This window comes from Perca fluviatilis, chromosome 13, assembly GCF_010015445.1.
Source record: "Perca fluviatilis chromosome 13, GENO_Pfluv_1.0, whole genome shotgun sequence".
Taxonomy (NCBI): domain Eukaryota; kingdom Metazoa; phylum Chordata; class Actinopteri; order Perciformes; family Percidae; genus Perca; species Perca fluviatilis.
The window spans coordinates 32365614-32380597 of record NC_053124.1 but is presented as its reverse complement, the minus strand read 5'-3'; the positions used below and the strand labels follow the sequence as shown (position 1 = coordinate 32380597).

Sequence of the window (14984 nt, the reverse complement as noted above, 5' to 3'; positions counted from 1 at the left end):
CTCAGTCCCTAAAGAGACACTGGATATAGTTCCCAGTTTTCTGCCATTCTGCAGTCCGGTAAAGTCATTTATCAATGAGTACGTTTACATGCATACATTATTCCGAATATGACAATATTCCCAATTTGATACAGGTCATGTAAACAGCATATTTCGTTTGGATATGCCGAATAAGGCATTTTTTTTTTTTCCAGGTATAGCATTTTCCGAGTAAGACATGTGGGATATGCCGGTATATTATTCTGTTTTTAGAAGCATTCTTTGGACATGTGTACAGCGCATTCAGAATCTACGTCTCAATCAGGGTTTTTACTGCAGTTTGTGACATTTTACGGCCTGTTTACGGCTTACGGTAGCATTATTATGGATCCCACGTAACTTCTAGGCATGTTCCGCCCTACGAAGCAGCTCGATTGGTTGGGGTTTGGCATTGACCTTGACTGGTTAAGGTTAGGATAGCCGATTGGTCAGGGGATAGGACGTGAACAAATCGGGTTACGTTACCTTGCGTGAGCATGGACGTCTGGCCAAGAGTAGTGTGTGAATGGCGGGTCTTGCCTAGAAGTTGCGTGGGTTCCATAATAACACCTTACGGTCAGCTCTGTGCGTTGCTATGATTGTTGTACACAAACCAACCAGCCAACAGTTTGCAGGGCTGTGGTAGAGATGCATGCACAAAAGAAGAGCCCACATCTCTGGTTGGAAGGAGAAACACACCACCTACTTGTATTTGCCTATTTAAAAGAGCTGCACACTATTTTTTGGATTACAAAAATAACTAAGTAAACAAAGTAACTAAAAGATGTCTTCAGCTTAACACATTTAACTGGCAGCTACCACTTTCTCACATACAAATCGACTTCTGCTTAGAATGGTGTAGAATTTACTGATTTAAAGGATCGGAGTAAGGTGATCGGGATGAGTGCCGACTCCTGATCAGTTAAAAAAATGCCCATATCAGCTCCGATCTGATCGGGACATCACTACTTTTAAACATTATGAAAGACTTGAAACACATGGCACTTGTGTATCAACAGGTTTTTGGATATGCACAAACATCGCAACGCTGACGTTTTCAAAAAGGTGGTTGAAGGAATGAAAGTCCAATAAGTCCACCACCGCTGGAAAACTTTGAAAAAATCCTGTTTTGCTGGCCTGAATATGTAAATGGGAATATTAGAAGGAATATTCACTTTCATTAGCCACGTAACCAGCTTAGTTAATATTTCTTTTTCCGAATAAGAGCAAAAACCGGAATATTATGTGGCTTGTAGCTGTTTGTGCGTTTGCTGCCAACATTTTGTTTGCAAGCTAACAAAGTTAGCCAACATGATTAAAGCAACATTTGCTAATGTTAACCTGCAACTACAAGCCACAACAAGCTAGCTAGTGCACAAGTTAGCTAGCCAACAATGTGACAAACTGTGAATGCACATCTGAGGTTTGACATCAAATAACAGTGTGTGTGTTATGGTTGAGAGAGTCATGATAATTATTATAATGCTAATTCATGAATATTTCTAATATATATTCATGGAAGCTGAAGAAAGAGTGCACAAACACAGGATTAACAAAAAACACAATAGACAATTTGGACATTAGGATCCACTGAAAAACAAAAAACATGTTACATCATTACTGACCAGGGATGAAATAAGAAATACATGGGGCAAAACTGTAAATCGAGAGCTTACAGTTTTCAAGAGCACCTCTTGAAATGAACATGGAGGAAGCATTTAGTTGGTGCGCAAACATTTACAGTCATACGTAACACAAGTGAAAATTAGTTAACAAATGAATTTTAAAGACGTGTGGCGCAGTAAAGACATAAGATGTGTGCTTGAGCAGTTTTTCATTCGAAGCTGATGGTGCGAGTTGAAAGAAGCAAGTTTTCTGACTTCAACATTGACATGAATGTTGTCGCATTCATTGTGCAGTAGTAATTAATACTGTTTTACTGTCACAATGGCTGGTACCTGTACTGATGACAAGCTTGTGCAGTCTGGACAGAAGGCCAGGACCCTTTCCAAGCAAAGTCACGGTGTACTCGGTCTGAGGAGGCAGATTCTCAAACTGGAAAGAGCGAGCTGAACCAGGAATAACTTTTTTGAAAGTGTTGTCACTTCCTGTTACAGCTTTGGCTTTTGTGCCACTTTGGATCCTCGGAACTTGTGTAGTGACACTTTCTGGTACTTTATTTTCATCTTCACTGCTTCCATTTTCTGAATGTGTTTCTTTGGTTGGTTGATGCGTAACTTCCTCCTCTTTATTGCCACCCTCTTTCCTTGAATCTTCTTTTTCTTCTTCTTGATCTTTCTTGCTGTCCTGTTTTGGCCCTTCATCTTTCCCAGTGTCTTTGCTTGTCACAACAAAGTTTTTGTACTTGTCTTCGGGTGAGTCCCATACGAGCGTAAATCCATCTGATGTCCGGTTTGTTACTCCCACATAGTCCAGAGGTTCCCTTGTGACTACGGAAGAAGGAACATCTGATCCCGTCTGAGGTTCAGAAACAATACTCTCAGTTTTACTCTCAAACAACCTTTTTGCATTATTATTTGTTTTGTCCTCTCTCCTTTTGCTCCCACCGTTGTAGTGTCTTATCTGGGTGGGATTCTGTGCGGTCATACTTCTTGTTGGTGTAGGTGGTTGTCTCTTTGGAAGTGGGACTGGTCTTGGGGCTCCATGTCTTGATTCAGACGAAGTTTGTTTGGGAGTTGGTCGACCTCGACTTGTAGCTCCGGTATTTTTGCCAGTATTGACTCTATCTTTATGGGTGTCAGAGTCAGAGTTTGAATCTAGGGTACTGGTTTCTTCTTCCCCAGATCTGGTAGTTTGGATTGGAGCACTTTCCCCCTCTTCTAATTTGTTAGTCTGTGGTCTGACGGCAGTGTCTTGGCCATCCATCTTTGCAGTGTCTTGCTCTTCTGATTGTCTAATTTGGACTCCTTGGGTAGGCATGGGGGCATCCTGCCCCCTTGATTGGTCATCTGGGATTTCAAGGGTACTATCCTTTTCTAAATGGCTAATTTGACTTCCAACAGTAATGCCTCCAGTTGGCTCTCTGGCTGGGAAAGGTTTGCGCATGGGACCTCTATGTGGATGTTGAGGTGGTCTTAGGTTTGTACGGGTTTTGTTTTGGGAACGTCCATCAGACAGCGGCGGCCGATGGAAGTAACTCCCCTTTGACCCAATAGCTTTGGTGGTTGGGCGATGGGTGGAAAGTGCTTCACTTCCTCTGAGGGTCTGATTGAACTTGGCGGACAAGCTTGTCACAACTCTGTCTTCATTCTCCCCTTCTTTTGGCCCTGTACCTTCAGCTGAATAGGATTCTTTGGCAACAGGAGAAGATAAAGTGGCTGACAATTCAGTGGAAGATACATGCTCTCTCCTTGTTTCTGATGCAGGATTCAAAGGTCGAGAGGGGGGAGGCAGCGGCCTCAAATTTGGACGGGTCTTGTTCTGTAGTGGTCCAAAGTTTTGACGACGCAGGTATCCCGACTTTGGAGGAAGACGACGAACTGGGACTCGTCCTCTTTCTGTTGGCATCTTCTCCTGGTTTTGTTCAACTCCAGAGGATGAAGGTTTAGTTGCGCCATCTTTGTCTCCACTCGTATCCCTTATGGATGCATTTACATCAACTGAGGAAGAATCCTCTAAATCAGATGAAGACGGTAAAGACGACAATTCATTTGTAGATGTAGGACTGGTCTCCTTCTCTCTTCTAGGGATGAGGTTCAAACGAGGAGTCGAATGGTGAGGAAGTCTCAAATTTAGACGGGTTTTGTTCTGAAATAATCCAAAGTTTGGGTGTGGGCGACGTACGTATCCATGTTTCGCAGGTGTGCGCTGGAAAAGAGGTACGCCACCTTTTTCTGAGGACGTTAGATTTCTGTCTTTAGGTGATTTAATGTCAGTCACACTTTTGCCGTTATTCACATCTGGTTCATTGCTTCCAACTGAACCTGATTTATCTGAGCTGGAAAGGGATGATGACGGAGGGGACGGTGAAGAAGAGGGTGATGCCATTAACAATGTTAGTGATGATGATGGCGCTGTTGATGAAGTTGGAGCAAGTGAAGGTGATGCTAAAGAAGATGGGGATAATGGCACTGAGGAGGATGACGGTGTAGCTGATGAATGTGATGATGATTGTAAGGTTGATGAGGACGATGACCAGGAAAAGGATGGCGACGATGGCTTGAATCCACTTACAATCTGCTTCCTCACTGTTTCTGCATCAAAAGAAAGGTTTGATGGTTCGGACAGGTGAACAGAAAATGTCTTGATATTCAAACTGTCAAAAGTGTCCTTCAGTAGTTTATGTAAAGGATCTGGTGTGTAGTCGAGGTCCGTCTCTGCAGACGAAGGTTTCAAATCATCGGTTTCGGAGGAACCTTGATCTGAACCCGCTGTCTTTCTTACCAGCACTCTTCCATCCCCTTTACACCCGCTGCCTCTGCCCTGATGGGGTAATCTGATGTGTGTCACTTTAACTTTATTCATACATTTCTTCTCTTGGCTTTGAACGGTCCCAGTTGGCTCTGGAGACACTGGAGCAGTGTCGTTTTCTTGGCCTGCCATGCCAACATCTGGTTGCTTTTTGGAGTCAACGGCAACACTTGGTTCTTCGGAGATACTTTGTCTTTTTGTATCTGAATCAGTCCCTGACATTATAGCTGGATTCTTATCATCCCTCCTCTTGGTGCTTGATGCGTCTACACTCGGATCTCTCACATGCAAAGCTATTGTCCTGTCTTCAATGGTGGGGACACCTGGTTTAGGTTTTTCGGGTAACATTTGTTCTTTCTTCTTCTGCCCCACTGGGGGCTTTCTCAAAGATCCTTGGCCAACGTTTCTCCACCCAGGCACAACTCTGGTTTTGTTGAAACGGAAAGGGCCATTTGGTTTCCTATACAATGTGGGCCTTTCAGCAACTTTGGGCTTGGTACCATTCATCGCCATCTTTCTGCTGACCAGAGGTTTAGTTCTTGCAGTCACAGAGGCTGTGGAGTCTCTGTTCGGTCCATCGGAATCTCCGACTTTTACAGAGTAAGCTTCGCTCCCATCCTCTCTCCTCCTCTGTTGGTCAAAGACTTGAACCTCAAGCGATGGTTTAAACTCTTGGTCTCCGTCGCCAATATTTTGTCCAGGTGCTAGTGTGACCTGCATGGTTAAAGCTGCCATGGTACCATCCCTTGGTAGCGTCTTCCCTAAAGATGTGACGGGAGTGAGCATTTGGATTCAATGTTAAATTCATCATATGGTGCTGTTGTTAATAATCCAGAAGAGCTCACGTCTAATAAAAGGACGAAAAGCAGTGTTAATATTCAAGATGATACTTTTCAGGAAACCTGATCAACAGTAGATTGTCAGTTATTATTCAAGAACAAACAACTCAGGCCAGTGGGATCCGTGTAGAACCTGCAAGGAGAAAATTGAAATATAATTAATGTTAAGCCTGGACAGAGGAATTCGACATCATGTTTGTGTCACTGTTGAGAGGGAATTATCATGACAGAGTTCAGGAAAACGGAGCAGTTTAAGGTATATTTTCTTCTGAAACCCATTATTTTTGCTCCTGTAGGCTTGAGGCTGCACCTCGCTTCATTAACTTTTGCTGTGACATTTCTCCGCAGTGTAATGTGTTTTAAATTATGTGTTCTATTGAATAATGAGGTGTCTGGACACAGCTGAAGCAAGTCAGTTCTCCCCGGAATACAATCTGGAAGAGAAACATCATATGCAAGGTCAAAGTATCCGTGAATGTAGCTTGTTTTGGAGATTTTTTTTATCTTGAAAAGGCATTGTACCAAGCTTAATAAAAAGCATTGACCTCAATAGTTCAGATAAACTTTGTTCCTACTCACCTGGAGTAGCCTGAGTGGTTGCCGGTTTGCTCCGACTCGGGCCCTTCTCGGCCACCAGCGTGATGTCGTACAAACGCCCCGCCACCAACTGCTGGATGTGGGCGGAGTCTTGGCCAGCTGGGACCGTCATTTCTTGACTCTTCCCTGCTCCGTCGTTGGGCGTGACGGTCAAACGGTACCTGTCAATCTCACCCTGGGACTGCTCCCATTGGACCACCGCAGACGTCGAGGTCGTCTTGACGACTCGAAGGTTGGCGGGACCAGAGATGACTAAAGAATAAGATGAAGAAGAAATAATACAATTTGAAGTTTTTACAGCCTCTATTCTGCCAGTTAACATATAGCTGTGGGAGTTGTCGTGATCAAAGAAGGTATATTTTTAGGATAAAGCCCGACATCCTGCGTGTCCCTTCACTACAGGAAACAACCTTCGAGCTAGCAAGCTACATGCTGTAAATGCTTGGTTCTTTCAAGGAATGATTGTAAAGATTTACAAAGAATATGTTTAGGGCATTTACTCTCTAACTGGGAGGTTTTGGGCCTGATTAGTGGGATTGCTGTAGACGAAATACACACAGAGATACACTGGTAAGAGCTAATGAGGTTTAACCATGTATCAGCTAATTTAAATAGCTCACGGTACTGTATTGTGTCAACAGTTAACTTAATTTAATATTGTATGTGGAGTTTTCTTTTGCGATGTGCAAATGTTCCACCAAAACAAGTTCCTTCCAGAGAGTATTTAGCAGAGCCAATGTCGCTGCGTCAGGAGCTTAGCGCCGCCCAAGTCGATTGTGATTGGTTTAAAAAAATACAAACAACCCAGAACATATTTGCTCCTATCCCTGAATGTATCTGTGGTGCAGCCAGATCTTACTCCACGCAGGAAAGTAGGTACATACACCTTAAATTTACCATGCAGACTTGGCTTTACGTTCCTAAACTCACAGTTACACTCCTGCAGGGCTTCCTGTTCGCAGCTACCCTGCAGCTGCCACAGATTACATCTTTCACGGGAAAGGCAGCGACAGGGTAATGTTTAAACTCTCCCTGCCAGTTTGGTGATTTGAGACGCTCACATCGGCCAAAATGTTGGTCAGAAGCTCCGTTTTCTAACCAGAAAATGTAGCTGTAAGCATTACTGTCAACTGCAATATATTCATGATTTCAGTTCCTGCCATATTTGACGAATGGGGCTTTTTACAATGCACATATTGTGACCAATGTTCTTGTATTGAGGCTGTAGCGTACATTTTGTACTGTCTATCAATATCCTTCATTTAGAAATTATATAATGCTTTCTATTTTCCTGAAAACTATCTCCTCTGAAAATACATTATTACTGGAAACAAGTTAAGGTAACATTGTGAGATAAATTCAAGACATAAATGATATGTAAGATAATAAATGTTATTAAAAAGGTCATAAAAACATACACAGGAATATATTCTATTCCTTGTTATTTGGGTCATCCAGGTGTTTTAAAACTATTTTTATGTCAGCTTTATTTGCCTTTGGGTCATCCAGGTGTTTTAAAACTATTTTTATGTCTGCTATATTTGCCTTTGGGTCATCCAGGTGTTTTAAAACTATTTTTATGTCTGCTATGTTTGCCTTTTTTAGAAGTAAACAGATTCATATGTTTGACTGTTTTAATTTAATAAAGGACATATAAATATAGACAACTCACGGGTCATGAATTCAGCGGAGGTCTCGGCTCCCCTCTTGCCGCCGATCTCTCCAGTGATGCTGGCAGTGTAATCCTGACCGGCTGCCAGGCCCGTCTGCGTGAAGGTGGTCAGGCTGCCCTCCACCTGCACACTTATCTGCTGGTCACTCTCCTTCTGCTCGGGCCAGACACACAAAAAACACAGATGAGAGTCAGTACAAATCTGAACGAATGAATCACTCTTTGAAGTCCACTGACTTAAAGCTGGTAAGACGTAGACCGAGGTGTGCAGGGGCTCTGCAGCTTTGTGAGACCAACACTGCGGAAACATCGGTCATGAAATATTCTTTATTCTGGTGGTGAATGGGTCAAACCAACACAGGACTTTCACCCCAGGAGACCAGGGCTCGCGTCCTGTTTGGAAAATAAAAGTCAACAGCAAGCCTTTACAGAACAAACGGAGCTACGCCACATTCTGCGTCATGTTTGTTTGGTGGCTGAGCTGGTTTACAGTTTTTTGCCCATTGCTTACACATTGAAAACGAATGCTTAGACCAAAGCCTCAACACCTAAACTTCTTGCGGCATACCTTAAACACAGTGTAACCATAGCTTAAACACATTGTCAACCTTGCACTTTGTTTGAAATTCGGTAACACACTTATTGCGAAACACTACACACGCTTTCTTACATTGGACACTTTGTTCAAAAACGAAATCTCCTAGGCAATTTGTAGGCACTTACTTACACACCTGAAAACACTTAGACAGAAAACAGAACACCAATCGGTCTGAGCCTTGGCACTACAAATAGGCCTCAGGTAAGCCATTTTGAGAACTTTGCAAGCATGGACACAATGAGAGTCAGAGTCAGAGGAGGACAAAGAGAGAGAGAGAGGAATCGGATGTGGCCTGTGATGTTGACGAGGTCTTGTGGCCAGATCTGAACAGAAGGCGGCATCCATAATGAATTTTTTGGGAAAAACTCTTGTTTGATTACTGCACAAATTCTACTTTTGAGTTTTACAGAAGACTGAGTCTGAGAAAATGACAATAAAAATAGAAACACAAAGACTGCAGTGTTTTATAGAAAGCCCATCAGCGTGGTGCTGGTCATATGAAAGACTCATTCAAATGGTGCTTGTGTGTATGGTTTTGTTGCAAGAATTTCATTTTTAGAAAGGAGTGTTAAGTTTTGATTGCAGTGTTTCATTTTGGCATATATGTGAGTTGTTAATCTCCAAGTGCTACGTCTGATTGGCTTGTGTGTAGAGTTTTGACATAATGAGCCAAATTCTGCCAAAAAGTGTATAAGCAAACTGTAATACAAATGCAAAGGCTACAACACCAAAAAAGCCACAACAGAAGTTAGTTTTTTTACCTAAAACAGGAAGTGAACATCTACCGAGCCCGGTGTAGCTTGTGCATTAGTGTTGTGGCTTTTGTATTTGTGTTGTAGCTTTTGTATTTGTGTTGTTGCTTTTGCATTTGTGTTGTAAACTGCAACATGACTGGTTGGCAGAGGCACACAGCCGTGAGAACATAATTAGTTTCTGTTAAGCACTTTTTAACCTTGTTAAGAAAAGTGCTATATAAATAAAGTTTATTATTATTAATATTCTTTTAAGACTTACAAACAGGCCTGTTTCTGGGCTTTTCCGCAGAATTAAAAACATGTTTTTTTCTGCCGTCTAATTAGAAAACTAAATATTCTATGAATGAGTCTTGTATCTCTGATTATTGCTGTGTTGTTAGACTCTGTCGTCATCAGTCAATGTAAATTATTCACATCATTTCAGTTAGGATCATTTCCACAAAGTCCCTTATTATTCAATTTATCTGTTGGAAAGCCCTGAAACTTCCCATGAATTAAAAGCTTACTCACCAGTTACTGAACTGGGAGCGCTGGGCTGGCTGGCGTCTCTAATGAATGGAGACCGTGTTGTAAAGCTAATGGAGCACAGCTGGTTGCCACGCTGGTTGCCTGGCGATGGAGCCTCAGAGGTCGTCCTGGTTCAGGGTCCTCGTGTCAAAAAACGCTTTTCATCCATTTCCATATGAATGAGGGTGACATCATTAAAACTTAGACTCCAATAAATTCACGATACGCTTTAAAACAAGGAGAAGCACTGTGGCGTCTCTGCGGAGCGTTCAGGGGACCGTGGTTCTTACCGGACGACGTAATTACTCCCAGTGGTTGTTGATATGTTGATATATTCTGTTACACATTATCAGGGGCGATTTTAAGATCCGACCTTTAGGGGGGCTCAGCCCCCAAGGAGAATGTGACACGGATGTAGTGCATGCAAAAGTGTTAACACCCCCTGCTAAATAAGTGATTTCATTAGCCAATAATCTCTGACCTCAACCTCACAGGTGCGTAGCATTGGGTACAGCGACAATGGATATTAAACCTGTTACTAGCCCTGTAAACCTGTAATTGTTTGTCCTCTGTCACTACCAGACAAGTTTGCAACTCTAACTTTAAGCACAAAAATAGATTTTTTTTTTATTATTATAATTTTTAGGGGGGCTGAGATGAAACGCTTTTTTCCCCCTTCCTTTTTTTTTTTTTTCTTCTTTTTATTTTTTTTTTTTTTTTTTTTTTTTTTTTTTTTTTTTTTTTTTCTTGATTAAGTTATTATTATTGACCCTAACCCATGCCTAGGCATGCAACGTGTTGTTTTACTAAACCTAACAAATGATTTTCATTGGAAACACTTGAAGTGCCCATATTATTATTATATTATTTCTGGGATTTGGGTTGTTATTTTGTGTCTTTGGTGCTTCCACACGCATACAAACTTTGAAAAAATCCATCCATGGTGTTCTGAGTGAGATACGGTTTCTGAATGTGTCCTGCCTTCAGTCTCCGAGTGAGCTGGTCAAAATCTGCACGGCTTTCTACGTCACTATCCGAAACAAGGGGCCTAGGGGGCTAACCGTTAGCATGCTAGCGCAAGCTACCTGTTCTGCAGGTATTCCACGCAAAGTTGGAAGTGCGCCCTCGTTTAGAAGAAGTCTCCCGGCTAATCCTGCCTTGTACAGGCCGAAGTTGGATAAACAGCTAGCTAGCTCATGTAGTCCTTACCTAGCTACTGAGCATGTGCGACTGACAACAAAGATGTTACAGAAGTTGAGAGGTCTCACTCTGTAGCTAAAACAGAGACCTGACACAGGGTGAAAAGAGGAGCTGCAGCAATGTGCAGTACAACAACAATATGGTGTTTTTGGAGAATTAAACCATGTAAACCTATTCTGATATAACCTCAAAATACAATTATGAACCTGAAAATGAGCATAATATGTCCACTTTAACTAGTTCCATTTCAAAACGTTAACTTTGTGTTTAAAAATGTCCACCGCGGTCGCATGTTACGGTCATATGTTTAAAACAGCCATCGTGCGACCCCCCCCCCCAGCCCCCCTTCCCCTCATTTTTCTTAGGGTCCAATGACAGGGAATGTTCGGTTATTAAAAAAAAAAGTCAAAAAGGAAATGTCAAGATCGATTTTAAGAGTCATCTGAGAACAATATGTCTATTATCAGCCAGATGGTCTCCTCTTTCCTTCTTTCTTATATTCTTTCTGTCTCTTTCCTTCATTCTTTCTTTCTTTCTTCTCTCTTTCTTTCTCTTTCTCTCGCCTCAGAAAACCCCCCCCCCCCCTTCTCAGAGACAAAACTTCACAGCCAAATTCTGCTCTTTGCCATTTAACATCTTCTAACGCATCTTTAAATATCTCTTGTCTCTTTCTTTGTCTCTTCTCTCCTCTCTCTTTTTTTTTTTTTTCTCTCTCTCTCTTTTTTGTTGTGCACAGCTGTGGACCGCTGGTGATGTCATCCCTCTGGCAGCCGCCATGTTTTTGACTGTGTTTACACACTTCCGTAGCAACAAGCATCCCACATCTGCATCTTTTCCTCTCCGCCTCGCAGCGTTCACTGCATTCGCTGACTGCTCGTCTGTTTTCCTCTGATCCGTTCTGACGGTCTGAGCTTCATCTGTTCTCTTCTTTTTGATCTATTGTCTTAGATTTTGTCTCTCTCTCTAACTTAAAGGGATAGTTCAGATGTTTTGAAGTGTGCTTGTATGTTGTGTTAGCTACAGTAGATGGAAAAGCAGGCAGTAGTACCGACACGCTAAGCAATGTCCTGCTGTTGGATGGAGGCAGCAGCTAAACACATTTTTAACACCTAAAAAACATCTATCAGTTTATCAGTGGATGCTATATGTAGAATATTTTCAGCGCTTTACCTTGCTGTTGGACAGCCCTTTACGACCGGGCGACGCATTCTCATGAATGGGTTTTTACGATACAGTACGCACACCGATATGTATGATATCCTACGAGACTAGGCGACCGCCAGCTGGTCACGTGACGCTAGCGTTGGGTACCGAAACCCAGTTCCACTGGGGAACCGGTTCCTACGTAACCAGTAGGAATCGGACCAAATTACAACGCAATTTTTGGTTCCTCATTTCGGTTCCACTTAATGTGTCGACTGAAATATTTTCCCTCTGTCGCTCTGAAATGGACGTAAAAATATCCCCCCTTCTCTGTAGTCTACCGTTAGCTAGCTACCGTAAATGTAGGCTACTTTTAAAATGCCATATTTTCCCCTCTGGGCTCACCAAAACGGACGTAAAAGCCTTTCTTTGATGTCATTTTTCAAGAATCGGTTTAGGAATCGGAATTGTTATAAAAGTACCGGTTCGGCATCGGAATCGTAAAAATCCAAACGGTACCCAACCCTATGTGGCACTGGCTACAGAGGCCGGCTACAGAGCTGCGAGCACAAAGTTGCGAGCGAGCGCATGCTAGACGCAGCGACGTAGGCTAGCTGAGCGAGCGAGCGGCAGTTGCTAGTTTCGTGTAGCAGCAACAGAGCTCCGTCGTATCAGCAGTAGTTGGTAGTTGAGTTCACCCGATAAAAGGTGATGAGGTTTGAGTCAGTTAGAAAGCACGCTGCCGGTTGTTTCGGCGGACATTACAGTTAAATTTAGGCGACAAAAAGTGAGCGTCCTGCAGCAACGACAGTAAGGGTTAGGCTAAAAACGGGTTAGGGTTAGGAAAAAGATTGAGGTTTGGATTAAAACACTCCCGAGGAACGAACACGTGTTTCCTGGGTGAAAGTCCTTTGTTTTCCCTCGGGAAGTGAATTCTGCTCTCAGGCTTGAAAGGGCTTTAATTTATGACCCAAAAACATTCACCCCGACCACAACCCTCCGCGGTCCACAGCAGATTACACACATTATGTGTTTCACGTTATGTGCGGATGGTTGATGAGAATAGGCTTGACGGGGGAACTGAAGCCCTTATTTCTGCTCTCTTCAAAGCCACCGGAGTCTTAGAAGTAAAATTTATGTTTTTTGTCAAAGGAGTCTGGTGCACCGCTTAAATCTTAAAATCGAGGCCTAGTGACGGGACCACCGGTGATCTGTTCCATGCTTTTCTTTTTGTCTTTTTCGTTCTTTGGACGTGGACTCCAGTCAGCGTCGTTTCTCCTCTCTGTGGGTTCGCAAAAGAAAATACATCCTCATGAAGTCGTCTTGATGTTTTCATTACATCCTCTCATTACTTCCTGTCTTATTCCCTCTTCAAGCATCACTTCATCTCTTCATAAATCCATCCATCCTTCCTTCCATCCATCCATCCATCCATCACGTCCATCCATCATGTCTTCTCTCTCCAGTTGTTGGCGGCTGTGGATAATTCCTGGTGTTGTTAGTCCAGTCCAAACCTCTCAGAGTCATTATGAGGCTTAATCCCTCGATGATGTCACCGCGGGGAGATGGATCACTGCTCTGTTTTGTCGAGGTGTGTGTGTGTGTGTGGGAAAACATGTTTTGAGAGGAAGCCAGGACATGTGCGGTGAGGTGATTCCTCCTGTGTGTGACTGTGTATGTGTGTCTGTGAGTGTGTGTGCACGCACGTGTGAGTTGGTTTCTTTTCATCTCAGTGACAGTTTAGATTTTGACTGATTTAGAGAGTGTAGTTGAGAGTGTTTTCTTTGTTTGGCGACCCACTCTCTCTCTCTCTCTCTCTCTGTCTGTCTCTCTCTCTTCAACAGGACTCGCACAAATACCAACGCAATTAGTAATTTTCCACTTCTTTAATGCCTTCTGCTGCTGATTGATCGCACATGTTTGAAGACAAGTGAATCAGAGGTTAGTGGTTTATGGAGCTAAAGGACAAACAACAGTTAATAAATGATGGTGGAATGTAACTAAGGTACTCGGGTACAATGATTGTGAAATGGGCCATTTTTTTCCGTTTCGTACTATTTTAGAGACTGTCCCACGAAAAACGCCCATAAGTTTGTTCAAGCTAGGTTTATGGTCGTAGCGGTGTTCCCGTCGCAGCTGTCGTTGCCAGCGTGAAGTTGTCACGGCGCGTGGTTGTGCGCCTCTGAATTTTTGTAACTGCGGGCACTTTCAGTTCAACATGGTCGGCTGGGAAGACAGGCCGAGCAGCTTCGCTACGAACATCTGTATGATTCTTCATGTACAGACCACAGGGAGTCACACATCTGTATGATTCTTCATGTACAGACCACATTGAGTCAAACATCTGTATGATTCTTCATGTACAGACAGAGAGTCACACATCTGTATGATTCTTCATGTACAGACAACATGGAGTCAAACATCTGTTTGATTCTTCATGTACAGACCACAGGGAGGCAAACATCTGTATGATTCTTCATGTACAGACAGAGAGTCACACATCTGTATGATTCTTCATGCACAGACCACATGGAATCACACATCTGTATGATTCTTCAAGCACAGACCACAGGGAGTCAGACATCTGTATGATTCTTCATGCACAGACCACATGGAATCACACATCTGTATGATTCTTCATGCACAGACCACATGGAGTCACACATCTGTATGATTCTTCATGCACAGACCACAGAGTCACACATCTGTATGATTCTTCATATACAGACCACATGGAGTCACATCTGTATGATTCTTCATGTACAGACCACAGAGTAAAACATCTGTATGATTCTTCATGTACAGACCACAGGGAGTCACACATCTGTATGATTCTTCATGCACAGACCACAGAGTCACACATCTGTATGATTCTTCATGTACAGACCACAGGGAGTCACACATCTGTATGATTCTTCATGTACAGACCACAGAGCAAATCTTCTCGATCAGTATAAATCAAAATGTATATTCTTAATGTACAGACCACAGGAGTCACACATCTGTATGATTCTTCATGTACAGACCACAGGGAGTCACACATCTGTATGATTCTTCCTGTACAGACCACAGGGAGTCACACATCTGTATGATTCATCATGTACAGACCACAGGGAGTCACACATCTGTATGATTCTTCATGTACAGACCACAGGGAGTCACACATCTGTATGATTCTTCATGCACAGACCACATGGAGTCACACATCTGTATGATTCTTCATG

General features: G+C 42.8%; 1 protein-coding gene across 1 annotated transcript in view; it reads right to left on the bottom strand.

The window, feature by feature from the left end:
• LOC120571106 (tenascin-like) overlaps positions 1–14984 on the bottom strand; it is a 50460-nt gene that overhangs the window by 18145 nt on the left and 17331 nt on the right. Inside the window, 3 exon segments of the mRNA XM_039819789.1 lie at positions 1977–5210; positions 5868–6137; positions 7558–7711. Coding sequence (XP_039675723.1) covers positions 1977–5210; positions 5868–6137; positions 7558–7711 — 3658 coding nt within the window.